Source organism: Anser anser, assembly GCF_964211835.1.
Source record: "Anser anser genome assembly, chromosome: 18".
NCBI classification, from domain to species: domain Eukaryota; kingdom Metazoa; phylum Chordata; class Aves; order Anseriformes; family Anatidae; genus Anser; species Anser anser.
Window position 1 is genome coordinate 3,213,928 of NC_139739.1, and position 15,297 is coordinate 3,229,224.

A 15,297-nucleotide genomic window follows, 5' to 3' on the forward strand; every position below is an offset into this window, starting at 1 on the left:
GGAGAAACCTAATTTTTCCTGAAGATCCCTATCAGCTGCTGACTTAAGTGGAGTTAAATCTAACAGCTCCAGCTCTGAATTTGGCCCTGGATCTAAAGAAGGCTTCGGTTAGTGAGATTTTGAGGGGCTAATCTATGCCACAGTTGGAGTAGGTGAAGTCTTTTGAAAATTCTGCCAAACTATTGATTGATTTTCTACAGGTATTATAATTTTGCTGCTGTTGTTTATATCTTGTTTCACCTTCTTTGTGACAAAAAAAAAAGTTATGTGAAAACTTGCTTGCTTTTAAAAAGCCAGAGATTGCGGTGAAAGATAGACATCTATCTCCTAAAATGAATAGATTTCACTTGTCAATGTGAGCAGCTTGTAGTTCATTTTGCATGATTTTTTTATTATATAGACTTAATCAACTAATAATAGAACTTCAGTGGAATCAGTTCTTTAATCAACAAGATCCTTTGACTCCCATTGTAAAATACATTATGCTGTGAATATTGAATATGCAAATACTCTACCTCCCACTCAAGCTATTTTCAAGACCTTAGAAGTAGTTATAGAAGTGAAGAGAACAATAGTTTGCGTTTCATCCTGGGATAAACTGCCAGAAAATTGTTCGGATTCAATTGGTGTATGTGGTCATACAAAGTAAGTTTCATCCTTTACATAATTTTTTACTATATTCCACTGATCGAATGAAATCTCTCAGGAACCACTCCATCAAGACCAAAGACTCTGCTCTTAAATTTTCCTCGGTTTGCTGGAGAGATTCTATTTATACTCTTATAATCTCTTGAAAATCACAGAAAACTTGGCATTATCTAAGTGAGACCAAAAAAAAAAAAAAAAAGTCTTTTGTATTAACTAGGAGGATATAAGTGAATTTGCTATGAAAAATAATTAATTCTGGTAATTCTACACTAATTTGGCAATCATAGAATGAAGACAGTAGGACTGTAACAGAACTGCCTCCGCTGTGCAGTGCTGTGGCTTAGGTGACCTTGTCTATCCTTGTCCTAGGTAGTACGCACAATGTAAAATGGTATTCCAAAGCCACACATAGTCCAGTCTGCATAGAGCACATTGAGTAATTTGTGGGTTTGTTCTTTCACCAAAAACGTTTATAGCTTTTGGCTTTAAAAATAGTTGTGGAGCATAGCAAGAGAGAAGCAGCTTTGGCCTAGATATTGCACAGGATGGCAGATGAACAGGGTTGATTTCATTTTGGGCGTTTTGCCCAGGACACTTTTTATAGAACATACAGTTACTCTGGGGGTTCTGAGGCTGTGGTCACATTGTTTTTTTGGATTTCTTCTTTAGAAGGGAGAGTGGCATCATTTTGCAAAAAACAAGAAAATAATGTACATTTCAAAATCTAAGTTCTTTTACGTTTGAGTTTTAAACTCCTGTCAGTGGTAGCAGGGCTCCTATTTTCTGCCTGGGCCTGCCTGTTTTGCACTCGCTCTGCACATGCTGAACCCTCCTCATTGAGGAACATTCTGCAGCCTGTTCTTACACTATTTACTGTAATAAATTGTATTTGTTTTCCGTTTTTGGATCTGAATGCGTTTTAGAGCTGTGACTGGCAGCTCAAAGAGCTAAGCCTGTTTGACAGATGGAAAGTATTCAGGCAAAGAAAAACATTACATGTTTCTTTCAACACCTGATTTTTCGTATCTCTTACAAATTGAGCACACTTGGGTTCTGATATAATTTAGCTAAGGCTGTTATCTGTAAGGATATGAATTATTTTGCTTAGTCTTTAATAAAAATATAAATTCTCCATTACATTAGGTTGGGGTGAAACATACTGCATTTCTCTGCTTTTATTTCCCTGTTTTTAAAGCCTTAGCCTGTGATATCATTTAGTTCTGCAACAGTCAATGGAAGAGAACATAAAATTTTAACTATTGAGAGCTAGCAGTTAAAAAAAAAAAAAAAAGATAATCTTTTTCCCATGCTCTGTTCTCTTCTATTTTTCTGCACTTTCTTACAACGTTTCTTGGTCTGCAGAGCTCTCTGCGGGTAGGCACTGCTGATCTGGTGCTCTTTTAAAAGTGCAAATTACTATTACATTAACTTTTTATCATCCAGGATTCTCAGAACATTTTGCAAACAGTGATTAGTTTTCCAGCTGTCAACTGGTGATGAGTAGAAATGAATGATCTCCACATTTCAAATGAGTGAGCTGGGACATGGAGCAATATAGCCGGTTTTCTTAGCTCACACAGCAAACAGAGAGCTGGAAATAAGCAGACCCTGGGAATCCTTAATTCCAGTCCTCTGTTTTAAACCCTTAACCTTCAATATGCAGTCCAAATGGATAATTACATTTTATATAGGAACAGTCAGTGATGAGGTCCTTTTTTGCTTTACATTGAATGACAAATGCTTCGATTTTCTCTCTTCTCTCTCATTCCAGTTTAAACACTATGTTAATAAGCTCCGGAGCAAGAACACATTTTATAAAAAGAAGCGACTGGAAATAGCAGAAATTACAGCTGAGTATGGTATCCTCCAGAGGACAGAAGAACTTCTAAAACAGCGCCACGAGGCTATTCAGCAGCAGTTGGTAATACAGGCATTTACTACTCCCACAGTCCATCATCCTTGCTTCCCTGATAACTAGCTATATAATAAGATAGATGCTGTTTTGTTAGTTTCTAATATATATCATCCTCAGCGCTCCCGCTGTCATTAGTCATTAGTGTACAAAATTTATTTTTGTCTGTTGACTGTGCTAAGCTGCTGTACTTTATGTTCAGCAACTGTATTTTTTACAGGCAGTCATGAATGTTCTGCGATTTCTTAGAATGAAGGACTTGACCCTGCTTTTTGAAGTCAATGGTAAATCTTCACTAGCTCCAGTTAGAGCAAGGCTGGATTCTTAAATTAGTTTTTCGTAGCTGCATACATAGTAAGGGCTTTGAAAATAATATCAACAGCAAGTAGGATTCAAGTTACTGCTACGAAATATATAGGAATAATGTTTAAAAAAAAGAGGGGGCAGGAAGTAAAGATTCTATTCCCAGAAAATCTAGCAGAAAATGTGTTTCACAGTAAGTGAAAAATGATAAAGTGGATGAATGATTTTTCTAGGCCAGAAGAGCAGAAATATGTTTGGTCTTCTTAACTGTAACCATACAGGCAATATACAGTCATCCCAAATGCAGAGATTCACTTTTTAGTTCACAAAAATCAACTGCTGTAGAATTTTCTTTTAATATCAGTATTCTTGTTATCAAAATATTTAGTTGTTATTTATATCTGTTTTTGTTACATGTACATATTTTGCATTTTTAAAACATAAAAGTATTTGCTCAATTTAAAAAAAATACATAAAATAGTCTGTGAAAAGATATTCACATAGTTGCAGTGGATGACGTCATGGTATTTCAGTAAGGCACTCACGTTTAATTAAAAATAAAACCAGAACTGCTACTGGATAGAAAGAAGCACCTAAGCAGTAGGATCAGAGCTGTTCTCGTGATTGCTACTCAGCTAGGAGGAGGGTGTGTGGATGTATGTTTTCACTTACAACGTGTTTATTTACAGCAGGATAACTAACGTACAGCAGTCATCTCACAATATAATCACCGCAGACAAAAAGCACTAGAAGCTTTTCTGTGATGCGGCTACACATGGTCAATATATTCCTATATGAGTCTGATCTTTTCTAAACTACCTCGTAGCAAAACCAAAGAGCTTTGACTTCATCACATTCTTGTTAGCCATAGGTTCGTGCCCACTGCGTCCTGCCAATTCTACATTCTTACCCTCAGATGACTAGTGCGCACATTTTCCCTGTAATATCAAAGATACCTTTTCTAGCCTCGGGCACAATGGCCTGTCAGACTATACCCTGCTATTAAAGTCAGATTGCTCCCATCATAGTAGCAGTAGCTAATAGTAGACATAAATCTTTTCTTAAACGTATGGTTATAAAAGTTTTTTGAGGACAATGGACTTGGAGTTCACAGATAGACGACGCTTTTAAGAATGAATATTTTGCTTTTTAACAAATTGTGGATGCATAATCAACACCTAGCTTTCAAATTAGAGCTCCTCCTTACATACTTAATGAGCAAGCATTGCTAAATACCATTACATCAGCATATAATTAAATGTAAGGTTTATGTAATATAATGCTAGAATTGTTAATTTGGCATTAGTATTACTATAATGAATATAGCGTTCACTTAGTTTAGCTTGACAGTTGTTTATAAAATAATTAGCTACATTGCATCCTCTGATTAAGCATCTGGATTTACAACTTGAGTTCCTTCAGAGCCTGACCTAAAGCTCACTTTACTTTGTGGAAACTTTCTGTTTATTTCATGGGGTGTTAGATCACAAAATAGTGGTGTATTATAGGAAGTTGTTATTAGCTTGCTGTACAGGCACTAGATAAAAAGTCAGTTGTAGCAGCTAAATTATTAATCACTTTCAAAATAAGTCGATTACGTTTCCACTTTCTTTACAGTGTTTCACCTCTTTGAAGGAATTTGCTTTATTACTTAATGGACTCACACTCAGCATTTATTTGTGTGTTTGCAGCAAGCAATTGAAGACAAAAAAGGTATTTCTGGATATAGTTACACCCAGGAGGAGCTGGAAAGAGTATCTGCAGTAAAGAGTGAAATGGATGAAATGAAAGGCCGAACACTAGACAACATGTCTGAAATGGTGATTTTTGTCTTAAATTGTTGTACTACTTCAATCTCAATTATCTGGTTCCTCAGAGTATAAAACTAAGTTTAATATTTTTGGTTGGATTTTTCATTTTCTTTTAGTATATGTTTATATATAAAATACGTATTTTCAAACAGTATAGACCTGCAAAGGTATCTTGGAAAGTTTTACTAAAATGTACATTTATTTTGATGAGTGAAGAAGAAATTTAGAATTATTAAAAAAAAAAAAAAAGAAAGAAAGAAAAAAACATCTACTTACCTCCTCTTCAGAAACAGTAGAGATATCAAGTCTTGGTTTTAACTTTTTTTGTGTGTGTGTGGTTTCATATTTGTTCTTGCACAGCATTTGAAAAGTTAAGAGGTTTGAATCTTTAACAGAATCTTTTTTTTCTTTGTATCACTGGAGTTAAGCATTCATTAAAAAACAATATTTAATATGCCCAAAGAGCTAAATATTTTTTCTTTTTCTCTGTAGCCTAACTTTCAATTATACTTAGATCTGTGGTCTTCCAACTTAATACATAGCCACAGAAGCAAAATAAAAGAGCCCAAAGCAAAATAGCGTTCTTTGAAATCATTAAGGCACATTACAAATAAAATGGTATAATTAAATAGAATGAATCTCAAATAGAAAGCTGGATAGAATTTGAATTTTCAGTATAAATATTTTAAAGTGGCTCTGTTTAAGCATGTTCAAATTTTATTTAACCTATGCAGGGTTTTTTGTTTGTTTTGTTTTGTTTTAAGGATCTCTTCTGTCAGTTCACGTCTATGCAGCTCCTTCATTTTTCCCCACTGCTTAAGTTGTTTAGGTGTCTGGCACATAGACTGTCTTCTGGACATGTCTATGGTGTTCTCACTTCAAACAATGGGAACAGAATTTGTCTGGTTTGTGGTAATGACCCCACTGCAACATGGGCTCTTTCCCTTAATTAATTAGGCCTGTGCTTATATTACATATAAGCATATACATATACATAGTTCAGTCTCCTTTTGCCATGTATTTTTTCTCTCCATATTTTGGTTTTCTTCTCTTTTCTTCTTACATTCCTAATAATATAAATGTAGTATTAATATATTATTAAAGTACACTATTTTGTCCCTCTATCAGGTAAAAAAACTGAATACTATGGTGGCAGAGAAGAAGTCCAGCCTAGCTCCTGTTATCAAAGAACTGAGACAACTGCGCCAGAAGTGCCAGGTTAGTAGAAAAACTTCAGAAAAGCTTTAAACAATGCTTGTTAATGAATTAGGGTAGGCAGCAGCAGACTCTGGGAGGCAGTCCTATGTTTTGCTCTGCAAATTTGTCCATGTAGTCAAGTGTTACAGTTACAGCAGGAGTTTATTGTACCTACAGACTTTTAGTGTTTATATGTATATGCACATCCTCTCCTTCTTAAGGCACCAGTAATTTCATGGCAATGAAATTTAGAGGTTGAGCTAAGACCACATAAAAATGGAAGTCAGAATATGATTAGTTTGATTCCACTTATCAGACAGCTAAATGCTTCAAATAATGCAAGTCCCTTGTGTCTCATCAACTTTATTTAATTGCACACCTTGTTTTGTGTGTTTTTTCTTGCCTTTGAAGTAGGTTTATTTTAATCTATTAAACCTTCCTCTCATTCTGTGTAAATAAGGTCAAAATCACAAAGAAACATAATTTACAGCTCTCTGTTGTGTTGTACAAGGACATAATCAACTCTGAAGGAAAGCTGGAAATATCAGAATAGGTCAACAGTGATTTTTAACAAGCAACAAGAATGGAATTCTTAAAAGCTGACAGTACGGGCACAACATCAGCCAAATATTTTGTCCTTTATAGTAATTTGTAAAAAAATAATAATAATAAAATTTAATTACTATGCCAGGGGAAAATTTAAAAAATCATGGTTCAAAATCATAGCAAAGTTAATTTTCAAATTAGTTTCAAAGCTTTTTCTGCTTTAAATGGATTGCAAATAATATTTCATTGATCTAAGACCTGTATTAGTCTGTATGAATGACAGATTTCTCTCATTGCTATAGAAGTAAATAGAGCTATCAAATTCTTAAATTCTTAATTTTCAGTTTTGTAACTGTATTTCCTTTCTTCTTGCAAACACTGCCTTGTCTACCACATTAAAGCTATGGCTGTGGCTGTAAAGAGGAAATTTGCATGCTATGTTGTGGTGTATGCAGCTGATCTGCCAGTGTGCAGCTTTACCATGTGTAATAAATAATACCCACGTGCCGGTTAGTTTTATGTAAGTGCCGGTGAGCGTGCCAATAGCTGAGGTTGATGTGTGACACCAACAAGAACGGAGCCTGCTTGAATGTCACATGTCAGTCAGTTGAAGGCTTTATTTATGTACTCTTTTGCCCTTTTCACATAAGGAATTAACTCAAGAATGCGATGAAAAAAAAATCCAGTATGACAGTTGTGCTGCAGGGTTAGAGAGCAATCGCTCCACACTGGAACAGGTAAGATGGTGGCTTGGTCACACATATTAATAAATGCTGCGCAACGTGTTATTTATTATGGTTCAATACATTCCCTGTCTTCCCTCTTGATATGGAAGCTCACTGCAGGTGGAAATGAGTAAGTGGTGATCTACAACTACATAAATCATGCATGAAGCTGCTGTGGACTAGCTCCAGTCCCACACATCTGTTCTGAACAGCAGCAAATGAGCTCAGTGGTACATCAGTCCATCCACTGAAGTCCAGCACCGATTAGCAGAAGTATTGTAAAAGATCTATCTGCCAGAAATCCTGCTGACCTAATAGTATCTGTTAGGAAAGAATCTGACAATGAAATGGTAAGGATTAATTTGTGAAGACAAATCTTCAAATGCATTTAGCAGATTCACTACATTAGCGAAACCAATCCAATGGTTAATTAATGCACTGAAACCGATGGCAAGGATACTTGATTAAATGTGACTTGTCTTGCATTCTTGAAAATTATAGACAAAAATACTATTTTTTTTTAATGCAGCCATGTAAGTATAGCTAAGAGCTTGTCTGTATGTAGTTTACGTATTGCTTGAACTACAACACTTCTAGGAAAGGAGGTACCTAAACCAGTTCTATACTCTGATGTGGGGTCAGTATTAATGTATTTATATGAATCTGCTTTATCTCACTAGATTACCTCCTATGAACTTTGTCTGGACTTGATTTCTCAAGGGTTTGCCAACATAATGAATGTATTTCGCAATAAAAAAGGTGTACATTTAAAGTGTAGGTGCATATATAGATATTCTTTCCCTGCAATAAAAGTACCTCTGTATGGTTTAATCCAAGAATAATAAAAGAACATACAGATGAACCTACTATGAGGTAGACCTTCTTTAAGAACTATTTTGCAATATCAACCTAGGCTTTTTCCTTGGCAGACAAACCTTAGCCATGTTCTAACACACGATGACAATCAAGCCCACTGATTAGGCTGGATGTGACTGTTAGCAAACTTTTGCAGCGGAACTGGTGAATTCAGTTTTCCAGCTCATGGTCTGAAATTCGTACGGTGACACAGCTTTGGAGTTGACAACTTAATTGTGGCTTGGGAGTGCGTGAATTCCATTTGGATTACCAATATTCTTTGGTATATTTTCTTGGACCATTTAGAGATGGGACTAGCCCCCGATCTCCTACCCCTCAACATAATTGATTGCTAATTGACATACTATCAGCCTGTCTATAGCTTCTAACATAAATTTTGCAGACAAGTTCTAGGAAAGGAACCGTATTTTGCACTTAAGATATGCTTAGAAACAAGACTTCTGGTAGTGCTTGTGAAATGTCTTGTAGAAGTCAGACTTATTAGTAAACGACAATTAACAGTCTTCTCTAACCGTGACTGAAACTGCAAATCCAAAAATGTTACCCTTTTGGTTATCTTTCACATTAAAAGAGATTTCTATAAAGCCCAAATATAAATATTTAAGAAATGATCAGTTCAGAATTATGCCTGTTTCTGTTATGGACTCTCATGGTTTATATAGCAACACAGGGCATGTACTATGGACTTTGAGTTATGTTATCCATTGAAATCTTATTCCTGTACTACAGGAAGTGAAAGGACTCCTTGAGGAGTGCATTCAGGAAGAAAGCAACTACCGTTATGTAAACTGCATGAAGAGGGTAAGATCACAGGAAGGACTAAATCGTTCTTTGTGAAATGAAATAGGAATTATATATTTTTAAAACATCTGTGTCTTTGTTTATAGAATCTAGAAATACAGCTACAACGTGCTAAAGAAGAAGTGAAGACATATGTCTCCCAAGATCCTCAGGAGAGACGAAAGGCAATTCGGTAAATGGATTATTGTGTTTCCTTGTGTTAACTCGAGGGATATTCATAAACTGAGACTGAAGTTAGGAATTTTCTCACTGGCATTTGAACTGAAGGAGTTCACCTGATAAATTTAGAAACACTATAATAATCTAAAAATAAGCGTCTTGAATTCCAGTATATACTGTTGTAAACCTATGAATTCTCTCAGACATACCAAAAGATTTTCCCTTCCTGCTGGAGATTATAGGCCCCAGATAGTGGTTTTAACTTGCAGCCCCTGCTGGCAAAGGCTCAGAAAAGCTGTGCTTCAGCTAGGTCCCGCAGGAAGTGTGGCTCTACCAGACATAACGCCTCTGCCAAGTCTGTACCAAGACTCCAACATGCAGGAGCTGGTCTACCACCTCTCAAAGACGGCAACCACATGCTGCCCTCAGATTCTGGCCACTTCTTACAAATCTTTCAGGTGTGATAGCTATCACCATCCCTAGTACAGAAATGGAGGACTGCGTAGACACATCCTAAATGCATTTTGGTTTGCTACTATTTGCAGTTTTCACTAGAGACAGGATGATTCATGTTCCACACCGTCACAGTAACCTTCATTTTTACACTCAATTTAATTGACAGAACGGTTGCTTCAGACTGAGAGGTTTTTCAGGACCCCTTGCCTTTGTCTGGTAGGAAGAGAAACAGAAAAGGTTATGAATTGAGCTGATAAATGATTTTGTGTAGTTTTCCATTTCAAATAGTGCAGTCTTGCCAAAAAGATTGAAATGTTTTTTGAGAATGAGGTATTTTGGTTTAATTATCTGTGCAAAGAAATCTAAATATTACCATGTCATACAGATTTTTTATGCTTTACAACATACCAAATATTTTTGTAAAAGTATCCTGTTTAAAATTGTGTCTATATTAAATCTTTTAATACAATATAAAAGTTGAAACAAAATTCAGGCCATAAAGTCTACAGGCTGGTTCAGCCCCACCAAAATTAAACACCAGGAAAAACCATAATGAAATGTTTTTAACTTTCATTTGATAAAAGTGTGAAAATACCTGTTTTAATCTTCTTTTTTTTTTTTTAATTTTAGAAATTTGTATGAAATAGCAATTCTGTTTTCCAGCTAGTTTTATTTTTGACCAAAAAAAAATCTTAAATCCTAGTTGTCAACAAACTGAGCAAGTTTAAATTATTGTGACTAGATTTATGAAGTTGTCTGTGGCTTTCACACAATAGTGTTTGTCAGTCACGAAAATATTTACCCAAACAGTAGATTTGTAGTAGTAAAATTAAGGTCTGCTGTGTTAGACCAAGAAGTCTGTTTTTGTTGTTTGTTTGTTTGTTTGTTTTTGTTTTACGTTTTAATGAATGGAATGAGTGAAAAACACTCTGATCTTTTGCAAGTATGATTGGGCCTCCTTAACAGTGCAGTCACACTGTATAAAGGAACCTCTGCAGAGTACACCATTTTTAGTTCAGTGCAGAGGGGACAACAGCTCTGCCTTGTACCTCTCCATCTCACAACCTGCATCAGTCAGCATTCCTACAGTTTGCTTTATTGTGTAGGCTTTAAAAAGCCACAGCAATATCAATCTTTGATGCGAGGCCTCTTCCTAAAATTCCTGCATTTGTATTTCAGAGACGTGACAGATTGTTGCTTGAGATCTGTATAAACTGTCATGTCAGAGCTGTGGTTCATGTACAGCTTTCTGTGCAACGTGCCAAAATGCTTCGCAAAATTGTCCCATTCAGAAAACAATTCAAAGACATGACTAAGTGGTAAAGCAAAGACAAAACTAAATTAGATAAATAATAATCATTCTGCATTTCATTTTAAAGCTTCAGATAATCCATCATGCAGATGTCACAGCAGGAAAACAGAACCACTAGTTGTTTATCACTTCTTAAAGAAGATGGAAGAATAAGTTAATTTCCCAAGATATCTGTTCTCTTAGGTCTCTACCTCTCAGAACAATTTCTGGACAGTTCTCTTGCAGTGGTGGCAACTAGGGAAGCAACCGTAAGTTGGTAGTAAACACAGAATCATAGAATGGTTTGGGTTGGAAGGGACCTTAAAGATCATCTAGATCCAATCCACCTGCCAGGGATACCTTCTACTAGATCAGGTTTCCCCATCCAACCTGGCAAACAGTCAAATATCGTTCAGTATCACCTGAGGCAATTTCTTCACTCATTGGGGAAGTGGAGTGAAAAAAGGCAGTAGTTGATAGCTAAGATTTTACGGGCTCCGGAGTGGCGCCATTGATAGAGACAGCCACATGTCAGTGAGAAAACTACAAGGATTCTGTCAAGAGACACTGAGAGATGAGATCTTATCCTCTGTCAGATCCTTCGTGAACTAGAAATTGTCCTGATGCACCTTGAGAGTGGTACCAGTGGAGCTGCATCTTCTGCTGTTCTAGAACATGAAGCAGAAGTTGCTAGGAAATGAAAGGCTAGATTAATATCCATCATAGAGGCCTTCTGCAAGGATCCAAGGCATGAAAATATTTAAATACTATGCAGAAAACAACGAAGGAAAAATAAGAGTAAGAAATGAATTAAAACCAATAATACTATGGTGAGAGAAAAAAAGGATGTAAAGATAGAAAGTGAGTGGAGGCTAAGAAGCCTCTTATTCTCATAAAATAATAGAATGCTGAAGGATGAAAAAGATTTATCGAATGAAAGCAGATACAACAACAAAATGAAGCAGAAGGGTAAAAAGAGAAATAGCTGTGAGAAAAATCTTAGTGATGATGTGAACATTCATTAGTATGAAAGGCAGCAGAGCTCAGCCAAGCAGCTGAGAGGAAATGCAGGTCAAGCAGCAGGCACTGGCCTTTTATGGCCTTGCAGGGAAGGGGAGGGTCTGAGTTTATTCACAAATGTTAAGCAAAAAAATGCTCCAGCTCAAACACTTGTGACAGAAACATCCACAATGTCGATACTCACGCAGACAAGCCCCCAAATCCAAATGCTGGAATTAAGGGTGAGTCCAGCTATGTCATTCCAGGTATGGTGAGGAGAATGTGAACAGAGCATTACCACTCTCTCTGCTGTCCCTGCTTCACTTGCTAGCTGTGGGCACAGAAGCTAGAGAAATTATTCCTCTCACGGTGACTACACACATTTCTGACCTTCTGTAAGAGGTTGCAGACCAGTTGTGTTTAAATGAATTACAACAAAGTTCAATATAGAGATTTTTACAAAAAATGAGAAGATAACAAAATGTTTCTAGACATCATTTTAGAATGTGAATGTATTTTTCAGCAGGCACTGGAATGTAAACGGAGTAAAAATGAACCATAAATAGAACAGCACTTTCCTAACAACGTATTGAGCAAAAAATGTCTTAATTCCAACACTCTTTTTTTTTGAACATAAACTCTCTGTTCCGTGGAGTCAGTTCTTAGGAATGTGAAAAGTTAATTTTCTTCTCTAAAAATAGAAGTTTGTGTTTTTTTTAAATGAAGTTATCAAGTTGCATTCTTTCCAGTCATCATTATAAATAGTAAAGAAAAACTTACTAGGAAAGACATCTTATTTTCTGATGATTACTTTGAAAATTCTATTAAAGAAAAAAAAAAGCACATGTTCTTGAGGCCAAATGTGTGTGAACATATGCTATGCGCCAGTGGAAATAAGAAGATTCAGTGTTGCTCTGATTTGGTGAGGATTGCTAGGGATCAGCTGCATCTGCACAGCGCTTGGAGCAGTCTCAAGACTGCTCTGATTTGTTCTGGCTAGAATTGTCCGAGAGTGACAGATCATAAAATGATCCAGCTGCATTCCTTGCACATCCCTTCTGCAGGGAGTATGGCAGGCAGGACCAGGTGGCCTGGGGCCCAAGTGCTCCAGTTGAAATCCTGGAGTAGCTCATAGAAATAGAAGGAAGGGGTATAAGAAACATGATGCATTGGTTCTACACTGCTGCTCACTATGCTGTAGCAAAACTTCACACTGATAGCAGAAAGGCTGGTATTTCTTTCTGGAAATTAGGATTCCTCTATGCTAAGTTCTTCTATCCTGAGCAATTTGAAAAGTTCTTTAGATGAACTGAGTTTATTTCTTACTCCACTGGCAAACTCTCAACCTCTAAGTGTGCCATGACACATGAAATACAGTAATTTATTTTTAGATTGTTATTGTCCTATTTCAAAAACAAACAAACAAACAAAAACACACAGTAATGCATCTGAATCATGCCATTATAGTTTGCAATATTGTATTGTCAGGTTTCATGTATTAAGTTTGCCTGTGTCAGAAAGCGACCCAGCCACTTGTTACAGACAAAGGTGTACAGCCAAGATTTTTAATAATGAATGTCAACAGTTACGCTTCTAAACCTATATTTAGGCACCTAAATGTGACGGCTGTCTTCTGAAGGTGAGGGACACACAGCAGTTCCATTGCAGTGTCTGGATTTGTCAAACCTGGACTTAACTACTATTCTTCATTCCCGTATTTTCCCAGTAATTCTAATGCTACATTTGTGGCAATTAAGGGCTGTGGATTTGTAAACTCTGATGTTTGTACAAATTAGGGCCAAGGGCTAAGCTTAGAATACCACTAGCATAAATACATCATTAAAAAGGGATCAAGTATGTCTTATCTAAACGATCTTGCTGTTGTCTTCAAGTTGGAAGCAGCAGCAATTATGCCTGCTTTGAAAATGGAAGGGATTTTATCCAATACCACTTTTGCCAACTGCACAACTGAGAGAATCAAAGCAATCCCTGATTTCAAGGATATGTTGTCTAATGACAGAAAGGTTTCTTCATGCTTCCTCTTCTATCTGTGTACGAACCTCCTAATACCTTCAGTATTTTCCATGTTTTCATAATGTCTGTCCTACTGTACTCTGTCCTATTAATATAAAACCAAATAAAATCATAATAAAATTATCGTATATTTCCTTTAGAGAGCAGTATACACGAATGATCCTTGAGCAAGAAAACCTGGGGAAGGTAAGAATGAGGTTTTTACTCTGTAAAACCATCATACAGTTCATATTTTTGTGGGCCTTACTACCAAATGTTGTGGTCAGTCTTTTATAAAAAGCATATTGCAGCCTACAAAGAAAATTCCATTACTGCTGGCAATGGTAATTAATACCCTGAAAAGAGATCATGCTAGCTCTTCAGGGCTTGCTTTCCTGCAGAGTATAGCATGAGCCACTTGTAAAAGATAGTCAAACAGCTTAATGTGACAGCACATTCCCTGTAAACCATTTGGATAAGAAACTGAAACATGGACATAACAAACTGTGCCAGCTCAAATTTTATGTTGTATATAAAGCAACCCGTTGAAGACAATAAATTTTGAGCCTGTCAGCTTTATCACTGTTATTAAAGGCCAGGGGATCATCACTGAAGCAGTGTTAAACAAAAGCAGTTGTCCGTTTTTAATCTTGTATGAAGCTCAGATCAGCACGGAAGAGGTTAGGCTTACCATTCACGCTAAACATCTTTCTTTTATTAATTTCCTTTTTATGAGTCAGTCTGTGAGTGATTTTTGCAGGTTTGGGCTACCTCTATTAATGATCAATAGCAGGTTTTGCTGTGAAACATTAATTTCTTGTCTATAATATGATCATATGAATGCATTGCAGGCTGCAACTTGACACTGCAAGAGCTCCGTATGGAAATAAACTCAGATTTTTACCATAACTTCTCAAATATATGAGACCATTATTTAGACGGTTTTAAGGCACTGAAAGGATTGTCAATCCATACAAAGCAGATAGATAAGTCCCAGGTGCTGATTCATTTATTGCTTGCAAGGAGTGTTAGTAACTTGAACAAAAGGTAATAATATTTCAGTAGCATATAAAAATCCTTGTCATTCCAAGCTGCCTTTGTAAGCAATTTTTGTGGTATAAAACCGTTCCAGTAATCTAATATTTTTGTATTTTTAACAGAAATTACGAGAGAAGCAGAAAGTTGTACGGGAAAGTCATGGGCCAAATATGAAGCAAATTAAAATGTGGCAGGACTTTGAGCAGTTAATGGAATGTAAGAGAGAATGTTTTCTAAAACAACAAAATCAAACAGCCATTGGTCAAGTCATTCAGGAAGGAGGTAAGGATAGGCTTGTATTATGAATTTTGCCTTCTTTATACCAGCATAAAGTGGGAAGACAGTGTATTGACTTCTTAAAGGTAACCTCTTACTCAACATTGTTGCTTTCATCATTTCTGTAAAAATTTGTTGTACTTCTTTTGGTTTTGGTGGATGAACAAGGAGGGCAACTAAGCACTCAATGAAGCTTTTCCTCCATTGTTTAAGTGACAACAAAACATGGTTAGGAAGATCTGTTAT

General features: G+C 36.3%; 1 protein-coding gene across 3 annotated transcripts in view; it reads left to right on the forward strand.

Moving 5' to 3' along the window:
• Positions 1 to 15,297, forward strand: part of IFT81 (intraflagellar transport 81) — a 61,821-nt gene that overhangs the window by 26,125 nt on the left and 20,399 nt on the right. For all 3 annotated transcript variants that reach the window (XR_014573617.1, XM_083804313.1, XM_083804312.1), the window contains exons 11-18: positions 2,420 to 2,569; positions 4,555 to 4,683; positions 5,803 to 5,892; positions 7,068 to 7,154; positions 8,748 to 8,819; positions 8,906 to 8,991; positions 13,899 to 13,944; positions 14,898 to 15,057. Coding sequence is in view for 2 of the 3 variants with exons in the window: in XM_083804313.1 (XP_083660439.1) it covers positions 2,420 to 2,569; positions 4,555 to 4,683; positions 5,803 to 5,892; positions 7,068 to 7,154; positions 8,748 to 8,819; positions 8,906 to 8,991; positions 13,899 to 13,944; positions 14,898 to 15,057 (820 nt within the window). In the remaining variant the exon portion in view is untranslated. The remainder of the gene's footprint in view (positions 1 to 2,419; positions 2,570 to 4,554; positions 4,684 to 5,802; positions 5,893 to 7,067; positions 7,155 to 8,747; positions 8,820 to 8,905; positions 8,992 to 13,898; positions 13,945 to 14,897; positions 15,058 to 15,297) is intronic.